This window comes from Ciona robusta, chromosome 9, assembly GCF_009617815.1.
Source record: "Ciona robusta chromosome 9, ASM961781v2".
Classification (NCBI taxonomy): domain Eukaryota; kingdom Metazoa; phylum Chordata; class Ascidiacea; order Phlebobranchia; family Cionidae; genus Ciona; species Ciona robusta.
Genome location: NC_143243.1, coordinates 4,997,991 through 5,010,786, shown reverse-complemented (window position 1 = coordinate 5,010,786; position 12,796 = coordinate 4,997,991). Strand labels below are relative to the sequence as shown.

General features: G+C 32.6%; 1 protein-coding gene and 1 long non-coding RNA gene across 5 annotated transcripts in view; one reads left to right on the top strand and one right to left on the bottom strand.

The window, feature by feature from the left end:
- Positions 1–12,796, top strand: part of LOC149731445 (uncharacterized) — an 81,640-nt gene that overhangs the window by 44,575 nt on the left and 24,269 nt on the right. The gene's annotated exons all lie outside the window — the stretch shown is intronic.
- Positions 1–12,796, bottom strand: part of LOC149731449 (centrosomal protein of 192 kDa-like) — a 32,961-nt gene that overhangs the window by 19,501 nt on the left and 664 nt on the right. For 2 of the 4 annotated variants that reach the window (XM_089884829.1, XM_089884830.1), the window contains exons 2-16: positions 12,214–12,276; positions 11,802–11,908; positions 9,918–10,010; positions 9,315–9,363; positions 8,552–8,620; positions 6,889–6,955; positions 6,345–6,447; positions 5,544–5,632; positions 4,676–4,781; positions 3,881–3,936; positions 3,423–3,491; positions 2,892–2,988; positions 2,262–2,411; positions 992–1,177; positions 130–207 (exon numbers count right to left, since the gene is read on the bottom strand). In XM_089884829.1, the coding sequence (XP_089740955.1) occupies positions 130–207; positions 992–1,177; positions 2,262–2,411; positions 2,892–2,988; positions 3,423–3,491; positions 3,881–3,936; positions 4,676–4,781; positions 5,544–5,632; positions 6,345–6,447; positions 6,889–6,955; positions 8,552–8,620; positions 9,315–9,363; positions 9,918–10,010; positions 11,802–11,908; positions 12,214–12,276 (1,382 nt within the window). The remainder of the gene's footprint in view (positions 1–129; positions 208–991; positions 1,178–2,261; positions 2,412–2,891; positions 2,989–3,422; positions 3,492–3,880; positions 3,937–4,675; positions 4,782–5,543; positions 5,633–6,344; positions 6,448–6,888; positions 6,956–8,551; positions 8,621–9,314; positions 9,364–9,917; positions 10,011–11,801; positions 11,909–12,213; positions 12,277–12,796) is intronic. The other 2 variants (XM_089884832.1, XM_089884831.1) reach the window with 2 other exon arrangements.

Sequence of the window (12,796 nt, the reverse complement as noted above, 5' to 3'; positions counted from 1 at the left end):
TATTAAAGAGCAAAATGTTGAAACAATCTTTTTTTTAAATAATTTCACAACTAATAACAGTAAAAACTAACTTTCTAGTTATATTACGTGTTTCTATAATTGCTTTATTGAAAAAAAAGAAATATTCACCCAATGCCATCTTAGATAACATGGTATCACTGTATGCTGATGATGGTAGACTGTCATCTGCAACTGTGGTAGTATGGTCTGAAATTAAAACATAAAATTCAATTTTTATTGAGATTTATAACTATTATATATATATTGTATTGGAGGTTTATTGTTCTATTCTATTCTATGTGGGTGTGGTCCTGCAACGTGGCACACCATGTGTCCTAGGATTTAGGCCAGAAATGTCCATTACCCCAACACCCAGGGTGCTACCGTAGTAATATTCTATTCTATGTGGGTGACAGGGTGAGGTCCCGCAGCGTGGCGCAGCGTGGCACAGCGTGGGTTCTAGGATTTAGGCCACGATTGCCTATTACCCCAACACCCAGCGTCTATCGCATGAACCTCAACAGATTTTGAAGGCTACTACTTCCCAGAAGGTGGGACTGACAAGGGCTTTGACGTTAGTATGGTGGACCATCTCTTTTGTTACAGATAGGCTAAGCAAAATAATACACTATAAATTGTTGCTGAAATGCATGTTACAAATTTAATAAATCTCTTCTGGCAAATCTAATTTGCATACCAATAGTGTGATGTTATATTAGATAAAAAGAACTGTATTAGATCTAAAATTTATTAGAGATGTGCTAAAGTTGTAAAAGCTTGGCACGAGCGCCGAGCCCGAGCACCTATGACGTCATCAAGGAGAAGGGCGTGCAACATTATAGCAATAGCATAAGGCTCGGCGCGAGGCCAAGATTTCAGCCGAGCGTCATAAAGAAACGCTTTTTACGTTCAATTTGCGTTTTACATAACAATGGGTTGGACTACTCGGCAATTCTATGGCTCTGATGCTGTAATGCCAATCCCCACTTACCATTTCGAGGAATCGATGCTGAAGCATTGTCCGGACACACTAGAGTGTATGGTTTCTGTGGAGACGGGGTTCGAACTTTGAGACCAAAACTCGGTCGTTCAGATTTATATTTGCCATCCAAGTGGCCAAGTTTTCCTGATCTTTCAGCCATGTATCTTCCAATTGAAACTTTTCCCGCTTCTTCCTCTGTTAAACATGGAGCAGAATAATTAAAGGGGTATACCAACGAAAAATGTAAATTTGAATACGAATAGAGATGTTCAAATCTGACCTAAAGGTACCACCAAAGTTTCCCAAATCGTTACAGCTTTTAAAAAAAAATCGTGTGAAAAAACCCGCAGGAGTAAAAAAATTTGGCTGTTTCGACAATGCATGAGATTTTCTATAAGAAAAAAAAAACACTCAACTTTGACCGTTTTTTGCCAGAGCCAATTTTTCTTTTACTCGAGTGGTTGAATTTGCAGTTTTGAAACTAATTTTTTTCAAAAGCTGTTTAGTATTTTAAAATTTTTGATGGTACAGTTAGAACACATTTGAGGATTTCTATCAATACACAAATTTTGATTTTTCGTTGGTATGCCTCTTTAAAGGTATTATTTAAAGTAGAGGGTCTTGAATGAATGAATGTAATTTACATTATCCTGGCGTGGCCAGAAACGACAGTTGTTAAACACGGGTATTCTGTTTCATACACCTCGTGCTAGCTTATAAGTTACCATATATGTTACTTTGTGGGTGATTATTTAAATGGGATTTTTTTTTAATAATGTGTGGCTGATAATTTGGACAACCCATTAGTGACCATTGGGGCTATTATTTAAGTGGTGGTTCTGAAAGGGGCATACCAATAAAAAATGGAAATTTGTATAGGGATAGAGATGCCCAAATGTGATCTAAAGGTACCATCAAAGTTTCAAAAATGAACCGGCTTCTGAAAAAAAATAATGAGTAGAATTGAACTGCTGGAGTAAAAAAGTCTGCTGTGCAACAATGAATGGGATTTCCCATAAGAATGTTACTCAACTTTGACGGTTTCCAGTTTCTAAACTACTTTAACCTTTAAAGTTATTATTTAAAGCAGTGGTTTTTAACTTGGTTATGTTTGAATCAGAGAACTTAACATAATCACCCTTGGGGTTAAATGCAGGAGCGAAAGAAAGAAAATTTGAATTTTCAGGAAAAAATAATTAGAATTTTCAAAAAAAAAATCTAAAATATTAATCTCGTTTTAGGGAACATTTTTTAAAATTAAACAAACAACATGACCCACCTTGATCAACTGTCATCATAGAAGTTCGAAAAGTTGAAAAATCCAAGTTGCTTGTATCTTTCGCAACAAAGTCCTCAGCGATGGAAAACTCATGTTCTTTCTTCACCATTTCTTCATCTTTTTCAAACATTGCAAGAGCGTCACCTGATGCTGAAAATTTACCTTGTTTTTTTTTATATGTTTTTTTTTTAATTATTTTTGCGTGTAAGTTTGTTTTTTTTAAATTTTTTTGTATGTAACAGTGTAAGTTTTTTTTGTTATTTTTTTGTAACTTTATAAAAATACGATGAGTAAATGAAAATTAACAGTTACAGGAAACAAGTAACAATAATATTAATAACAATAAAAGTTTCATTTTTTGCCTTGAGAAAAACAATTAACAACGGTCTATGGTAGTTGTGAGGATACGGTTTGATAATTCTTGTGAGGATATGGTTTTAAACTTTCTGTTTACTACCAATTGTGAAGAGAAAAAGGAATGAAAAAGTGTCCCATCTTACCCCACCCTACTATAACTAACTTTTTTTTTTAAGACGCAATTTAAGGTAAATGCTACAGTTAAGAATATTGAAATTTTGTATTAATATATTAAGCAAACAGACGCAAGTTCATTTTACATAAAATACTAACAGTTGGAGTGAAATTCTTCTTCTTCAAGCATTGGTTGTTGTAATTCAAAATCCTCCACAAATTCATGGGTTGAGAAGTCCAAGGGGGAAGCCATGTTCTGTTTATGTTAATTTTGTTGGATGGTATAACTTATACAGAAGAACTTGGACAGATATTGTTATTATTAGGAATGAGCCAGAACCTATTCCACAGTTTTTAAATTTTTTTCTTTAGTACGTGCAAGAAAAAGGACTGTTACACAGTAGGGTAGGGGAAGATGGGACACCTTTTAACTCTATTTTCTCGTCCCATTTAGTAGTAAACAAAGAACATTTAAAGAATTATAAAACCGTATACTCACGAATCCTATATATTCCGTTGTTAATTGTTTAAAACACGATCAGGATATTCAAATATTATGTGCTAAAGGTGGCCCGTCTTCCCCCCACCCTACTATATACCAAACTTTAAAAAAAAATTTTTTTTGGCCCAAAGTTACATTGTATGCCTTGAACATCACTAAAAAAATAAATTTTGACCCAAATATTTTACCTCCCAATTATTAAATGGTTGGTCACATGTAGAGGTTCGTGGCGGAAGAAACTTTTCATCCAACGACGCCTACATTACGAGAATTTAAGAAGATTTAAAAAAAAAAAAAAACATTATTACCAACAAAAACACATTATTAACAACAATAACACACGCAAAAACAAAAAAACATCGATACCAACAAAAACACATCATTACCAACAAAAACACATCATTACCAACAAAAACACATTATTAACAACAAAAACACACGCAAAAACAAAAAAACATCGTTACCAACAAAAACACATCATTACCAACAAAAACACATCATTACCAACAAAAAACACATCATTAACAACAAAAACACATCATTAACAACAAAAACACATCATTAACAACAAAAACACATCATTACCAACAAAAACACATTATTAACAACAAAAACACAAGCAAAAACAAAAAACATCGTTACCTACCATATCAGTACTCTGTGCATTTTCATTCCTATTATTGACAGAATATCTCAAACTATCTGTAAAAAAATTGTAATAAATTCTGCGAATCTGACCCTGATTTGATGCGCATATAGTTAAACGATTTTTGTTTAGTGAAATAGAGTAAGGATCTGGTGATCCGAAAATGTAACAGACAAAAATCAAGTGCAACCAATTGTTAAATTAGAGATATATATTTCGCCATCGTCCGTCTCTTATTTAAACTGAATCTCTAAAAAAAGGTAAGTTAAAATCATTAAAACCTCATTTATTTGTTATTTTTATTAAATTAATCACAATTATAAATAGATGATGCAACAGAGGTTACATTTTTACTTTAAATTTTACAACAGTTACATCCCTTTATGTATTTAACATGACTTTTTAGGCATTGTATATACAAATAAATTTCTATATATTTTTAATATATCTTGTGTGTTTTAACAACTGACATTTTAGTGTCTAATTTCCATCACTTCTGTAAGTTTAATTAACAATTTAACATAACCTTTCTTATCATTTTCGAAAATAATTTTTATGATATAGTAGGCTGGGGGAAGACGGGACACTTATAGCACATACTATCCAAATATCCTGACCATGTTTTAAACAAAACAATTAACAAAGGTCTATGGGAGTCGTTAGGATACGCTTTAATAATTCTTTGAATGTTCTTTGTTTACTACCAAATGAGACGAGAAAATGGAATGAAAAGGTGTCCCATCTTCCCTCACCCTACAATATGTTAATAAAATATAAATTCAATTTATTTCTTACCTTCATTACAGGTATTTGTGTCATTGATCGATAATTGAGATTGAACGCTCGCTGCGGCAAAATATCTTGAGTCCAGTTTATTACTCGAGTCATTCCCTGTCAAGGTCTGCAAGGAAAGTGGAAAAATAAGTCATATAGCTTAAACATGTTTATTTTAATAATAATTAAACATAAATGGCTCGTTTCTCTGCTAGGTGTAGCGACCACGCTTATTTTCTTCCAATTAAATGTAAACATGATTTAACTGTAAGCGTGTTTTAACAACTGTTGTTTTGTCGCTATATCCTGTCTTTTTGTTTAAAATATTTCTAAATCTTCGCTATCGTAATTGAAGAGACAAATAAAGTCATTATTATATTGTGGCGGCCCGCCACGTGTGTGTGCGCCAACGCGTACACTAGTGCCTTTTTCTCACGTTTATCTTCCGTATAAATACCGCGTCCGCTACATTGGTGACCTCGACGTGATTTGAACACGCAACCTTGCAAAATGTAGCGGTTGCAGGATGTTGTATTGCGACAGGTAAACTAAGAGGGCGAATGAACACAAGACGCGGTATTTATACGGAAGATAAACGTGAGAAAAAGGCACTAGTGTACGCGTCGGCGCACACACACGTGGCGGGCCGCCACAATATTATTATTATTATTTATAATCATCAGGAGTTTATGGTTCATTGGTTCTATGTTAATACAAAAATGACAGTTTAAAATTTCATAAAAAAAAATGTTTACTAACTAACAAATAACATATTGAACCTAACCTAACTTCCTTAACCTCTAAAAAAATTTCAGATTTTTTAATTTTTTAACAAACTGCTAAAAATTGACAGCTTAGATACCATGCGACACACACATAAAAAACTTACACTGTTATTCCCTTGCATGGATTTAAGTGGAAAACCAATTCCCTTTAAGAAGTCAAGTGTAGTTGAGTTACCTTCAATAGTATCCTTGCCTTTAAGTTAAATATGAAATAAATTAGATATTAATTTATTATTAAACTTAAGTTGTCGATCACACAACCACAACTTAATTTGTAACGATTGTAAAATGATTTTTTTTTAATTACAAAAAAAATATTTTATTTCCAAAATAAGGGAATGTTTATTACAGTAAAGGTTTTATTTAATTACAAAGAAAAAAAACATGTTTTAAAAATTTCTAAGTTGTGGACAGTAAGTTATAGAGGAGTGGTTTTTAAACCATTAGTTCTTATAAAAATGTAGGTCACAATTTCATTAAATAGTTTAAAAAAATAATTTCATTTTATTTACACAAAAAAAGCCTTCAAAGTTGTGTGAATGATGTTTAAGAATTTGATTTCCAATGTTTCATGATTAAAATATAGTAGGGTAGGGAAAGATGGGACACCAATTTATTCATTTTTTTATCCCATTTGGTGGTAAACAAACAACATTTAAAAAGTATTTATGAAACCGTATCCTCACGACTCCCATAGACCGTTGTTAATTGTTTAAAACATGTTCAGAATATTTGGACAATATGTGCTAAAGGTGTCCTATCTTACCCCACTGTACCATATAATAGGATAGGGGAGGACGGGACAACTTTAGCACTAAATATCCTGACCGTATTTAAAACAATTCTCTTGTCGATCCATTTTGGACTATATTGATTGCAATATAATAAGAAAACTAACACTTCACCTTGATCTTCAATAAACCGATCATCTTTCATTGTAGAATCGAGTTCATTGTCTTCGTTTATTAAAACATCTATATCTAATTCTTCTTCGTTGAATTCAAAATCCTAACACCGAAAAATTAAAGTTGGGAATTTTAAAATCAAAGAAATATTAGAAAAGTTAAAATTATTAACTTAAATAAGACAAATATACCAAGTTATTTTTACATAGAAAACTTATGAGAAAGAAAACAATGGAAAATTAAAACTCGAGAAATATTAAAATTGATGAAAAATTTAAAACTGTTTCAAATTACTAAAATAATATAAATATACCTTGTTATTTTTACACAAAAAAAGAAGAAATTAATGGAAAATTAAAACTCGGGAAATATTTAAATCATTAGAAAATTAAAAACTGTTTTAAATTATGAACTCAAATAATACAAATATATATACCATGTTATTTTTACACAAAAAACTAATGAAAATTAAATATGTGACATATATTATCAGCAAGCATGCATTGTTATTCAATCTAATTAAAGTAATCACTGATCAACTTACTGAATCGTCACTACCATTGCTAGTTGCATCGAATGGAGCTTTTAATTCATGTTGTGAACTTTCCAGCCTTACAAAATAAAAAGTTATGTTTCACATTTAGATATGTCATACTACTACTCTTAATAAAGTAATTGTACTTAAAAAATAAAATGTTCAGGGCTCGACATTAACGCTTGTCCGCTTGTCCCGGACAACCAAAACAGTCCATGGGACAAGTGAATTTGGTTAGGCACTTGTACGAAAGGACAAGTAGAAAAATAACCCTCATATCGAAGGTTAAATACGCCAGCGTATGGACAAATTCGTATGTTTAAGGCTTCACAAACGCGTCGTGTTAAGAAGTGAAGTAAAAATCGTGAAATCGTTGATGCGAACGCACCGGCTCGTGCACTCGTCTGCGTGAGTGTATGTGCGAGTGTGTGTGCGTGCGCGAGGTTACGTGTGTTTTGGCGGGAATGAAATCAGCTGGCAGGAATTAAACCGTAGCTTGCTTTCATTTGTAAGTTTTTAAAACGACCGAGACAAAGTTAATGTCTTTATAGGTAGCTATTTAATATGGCCATTGAAATAATCACCCGTATTTAAAAAAAAAAAAAAAATTAAAAAAAAATTAAAATAAAAAATTTAATTTATTTTTTTTCACAAAATACTTTACGATTCTACATGTTAAAATTTACTGGCTAAACCACAGTGTTATGCTCTCCCCCCTCCTCTTCCTTCCAAGAGTAGACCTGTGTTATTTCATAACAAAGATTTAGCTTGGCTGCCCTTCTTTGTAAACAGATTTGCGAAGACTAGTTCTTTGTTTTAGGAGATTTATTCATTCCTCATTATACATTATAAGGTTTGTCAATTAAAGTGTGAAAGGGATTGTTTTAGGCAAAAGAAAGTGTTATTTTTAAATCTCACACCCTCCGGGAGCATTTGCAACCCTTATATTTTATGGCTGCACCACTGCTTTCAACTTTTGCAGGTAGTAAAATCCGGCTGATGCCGACAGGGCAAAAATATGCACTTTTTACGTTTGTGGTTGCGATAGGGGTAAATAGGTTTCACCCCCCCAATAAAACTGAGTTTGCTAGCCGCTGCTTTTAAGATGTGTACAACGTACAAGTATTGAAGTATACATTGCATACATTGAGGTTTGAACATAGTATTGCTAATGCACTTGTCCTTTGGACAAGCACCTAAAACAGGTTAATGTAGAGCCCTGAATGTTTTAATTTTTTTATATTAAATAAATTGTCATACTACTCAATTAAGATAGTAATTGTACTTAAAAAATTTAAATGTTAGAATTTTTGTCATACTACCACTTTAAGTTTTATTTGTAGTTTAAACAACATTTTAACTAAAAAATTAATTCAATTATTTGTTAGTAAGCAAAAATAGGTTTATGATGTAAAAATATAATAGTAATTTGAACCTTATGTAGACTAAGATACAGAACAATCTATGTTTTGTTTCATCTGTTAACTGATTAATCTGTGGTTAATACCAATTCAACCATTTTGAATTTTTAATATCCAGCCAGAATTTGTAAAGATTCTACCAATTAGAGGCATAGGCACTGTAGTATTAAATTTACTACTTTTTATGTTTAACCATTTTATTTTATAAAAGCTATTTTTTTTATGATTTTGTTGCGTAACAATATTCATACCGATTTGCTTCCGAAAGTCGAAGTTGGTCAGATTTAAATGAGGAATCATCGAGGTCCACAGCTTTTCCTCTGTGTAATAAGGATAAGAATAAGTAGGATGGGGGAAAATGGGACAGCTTTTCATTCTATTTTCTCAATCCATTGGGTAGTAAACAAAGAACATTCAAAAAATTATAAAACCATATCTTTATGACTTACATATACCGTTGTAAATTGTTTAAAACACGATCAGGGTATTTGGATATTATGTGCCAAAGGTGTCCCGTCTTCCCCCACCCTACTCTATCAAACAACAACAAAAATAACTAGAAAAGATCTCCCACCCACAATTAAAGCTCTAGTTGCCTTCCTTTGGAAAAGAGACAGGCTTCAAAAACTGGTAAAGGTCCTTACGGTAGCACCCTGGGTGTTGGGGTAATGGGCCAATCCTGGCCTAAATCCTAGGACACATGAAGTGGCACGCCATGGGGCCTCACCACAGAATAAAATAAAATCTATTTAACCATTTAAATGTACTTTTTGATCAGATTTACCTTTACCATTTATAGAATAACTTAAAATTAATTACAAATAACAGAAACTGACACTTGTTGTGTGTTCATCCATGGACCCATAGTTTTAGCTTTCCTTGCAGAAAAAGTGTATAGGCATGTACAATGCTTGTGGCAAAATTGAATAAAAAATGTGTCATTTTCTAGAGAACCCGATTAAAGTTTTGGGAATCAAGGCCAAAATGGGAGCCTGCACTGCGGCATGTACTTACCTATGGAGGGGGTGATTGCTGGAAAAATTTTCACAATTTTCTTTGTCATCTGAAAACATTGTTTTTACTATGCTAAGCTATAAAAAAATGTTTTGTTACCGTTAAGTTAACACAAATATTAAATACCAATAATGACAAAAAGTATTCTGAATATTGTTTTAATTTATTTTAATAATTAAATAACCACATAGTTTTTAAACATTCTTTCAATAATTAAAATTTCTCTAAACATTTATTTTAATAGGAAAACACCAGCTTTTATTAAAACTAATTGTATATACAGTCAACCCCGCTTAATCGGCCCACGTTTAATCGGACCACTCGCTTAATCGGACCACTTTTTGCTGGTCTCGAATCTAAATACATTTTTACATACAATCTTCCCCGGTTAAACGGTCCTATACGCCGCTTAAACGGACCATTTTCCCACCAAAAATAGGTTTATGGCACATCCTTTATCCTCTTTGTACACGCGTTTTGCGTCGAGAGTTTTTTGCTCGACATCGTACAACCGAAAAACAAAGATGTGGTCCGATTAAGCGGGGTTGACTGTATATATAAATATATATACACCGTCTTTTACATTTTTTATTAATTAGTTACCGTTTCCATCTATATAGTTTCCAGAATCCAGCCAACTCCCAATACTGCTCGCTTTATCACTAATATGAACCAAACTCACTGATTTCCTGGCATCTGGTTTAAACAAAAAAAAAACGATTTCTAATAAACAAAGTATAATCACCACCTAATTAGGGATGCACATTACAGAATTTCGAATCCTTTTGTGTTCAAAGCTAATTACGGAATCGGTATTCTTTTAATGACGTCATCATACACCATCTTTTGAACTAAACTAACAATTTTTTAAAGTTTAATAATTTTGAAAATAAAGATTCTTGTGTTTGTGGGACTTTGAGAGAACGTTTCGCAGCGTCTTTTTAAAGGGTGCTATACGTTTCGGCTTGGCCGTTTTGGCTTCATACGTTTTTTCTTACAAATACAGAAAGATTCGAAATTCTAGATTCAGAATTCTAGATTCGAAATAAAGTATTCTAGGATATCCTAGAATCATAGGCGTAAAGTTTTACTAAACGTTAGGGTTGCAAAAACCAGAAAAAAGGAAGTCTTTGCGCCGGTAGGCGGTTTGCAACCCTTTGTTTTCGGTTTGCAACCCTTTAAATATGTGCTTTGTAAAAGCTCATACAAACGTAAACGTATTCAGAATTACGTAGGGATGAGACAAATTAAAATTACGCGCGTTCGGCGAGTCCGTGTAATGAGAAACGGTCGAATCCGATTGCCTGGCGAGTGACGTCACAGTAGCTATGTCGCATGCGCCTTTCGTCAAGCCCGCACGAGTGTGTGGTTATCTTACAAACGAAGACCCGTCCGTTGGAAATAGTAGGTTTCCAGAACGAAATATCGCGGAAATAAACTGCCTAAAACGTTTCCAACACTGCTTTATATTTATATGCAATGTTTTCCTCAGGCAAGCAGCATATTTATTACAAAATAGTAGGGATTCACACGTGGATTCATTGCATCATAATAGCGGTTGTTTGAACCTGGCAATTGATTACGACATAATAGCGATTTACACGTTGATTACTAACGTCACAATAGCGATTCACACGTGAATTATTTAGCAAACAGGAGTTTAAATACCAGTTGAATGCATTTGTGTCGTGAATGACGCATCGGTATTGGCATATTTTAACGAACGTAAACGAAGTTTGTTCGCAGTAATAATGGCGTCTTCGTTTGGTCGAACGTAATTCCTTACGCATTATTAGTATGGAGAAAATCAAAGGGTTGCCAGGCAACCCTGCAACCCCGTAACTTTACGCCAGTGCCTAGAATACCTAATATTCTGTTTCTGTAATGTGCACCCTAACCTTAATTAATCTGAAACTACGATAGCAAGGGTGGCAATCCTACCTTGATGTTTTTCACTACATTAATCAGTAAATTTTACAACGAATGAGGTGACATTTGTTACATAGGATTGTAGGTTTAACTAACAAAAAAATTTTTAATAATTGCTTGTCGAAATTTATCTGAAACTATAACAGTCATAGCCACCAAACTTGGGGAGGTCGGCTTAGTAACTTATCCGGAAAATTTTTTTCAATACATTAATTAATAAATATTACTACGAATGAAGGTAAATTTGCTTTATAGAATTGCAGGTTTAAATATCACTGCCTCACTTGAATTTATAAAAGTTTGGCGCCTATGATAGCATTTACAGATTTTATAATATAAAATGCACCAGGCAATTAAAATATCCAAACGTGTGGTCTAGTATGTTAAAATTAAAAAGCCATTTTTTACTCTAGGAATGCTTATATAGGTTCAAAAATTTTTAACAACAATAGTTATATTTTTACCGGTAACAAAAAAATATTATTTTTACCATTTCTAACGAAAATTTATTTTTATTATTTCCAACAAATTTTTTTTTTTTAATTTTATTATTTTTACCGGGCAGTTCATCAAGATCTAATATACTCAATGAAGAATCATCATTAAATGCCGACTCATTGGAGGAATTAGATGATCCAACTGATGTTCTCTTTGATATAGGACCTCTGTATTATAAAAAAACATAATAATCAACAGGATGCAGCCTATCTTTAAATTAGTTTACATTAAAAAAAGGTTTTGTGCGAAAACAAATTTTAAAGGCTGCATTTTTTCAAAGGCAACTGAATGTTAATTTTCTTTTTCTTTTTTAAGTACGAAATGGTGTATTTTTTTAGTAGAATGAGCATTTTTCTGTTAGGTAAATGAAAACACATGTTTATCCATTTTTTATTCGTTCATTGTGCGCCACATTTTAGCATTAATATTACCGTTTAGGCTAACATCGAACAATACCAAACTAATTACCAACCTGTAATTTTTTGGGACAGGAATATAACTTTCTCTCAGATCATTTCGTGAACTTTTACTGTTTCTACAACATTTAGACAAGTTTATTAGCGTTTATAAGATAATTAAAAGTGTTATAAATATAATAATAATACATACGACTTATTATCCGAATTTCACTCTCTTTTTTCACAAGTGGGTATTCATTTTTTTATTATTATTTTCTGGGGACTTTTAAAAAACGTCGTTTTTGTGACATATAAAACGTGTATTGGTATAGTATTACAATATTTTATAAAAAATCCTTTACTAACAGTTAGTTTTACAGTTTACACACATAAGACTAAAACCCCTAACCCCTAACCCCTAACCCATAACTCGTGCTAATCACACAAAAAAAGTTAAAAAAAAGTATTGCACTGTGCGGGACTCGAACTCAGTAAGAACGAAACAAAGAGGGTAAAAGACGGCGCGCTAACCATTACACCACAGAGCCGACGATAGTAAACATATCGAAAGAGCGTATATAACCTACCTAATTTGGGAAAGATGTTCTTACTAGTATTTTATATATTTATAAAGGAATTTTCAGTATTTAAGTAATT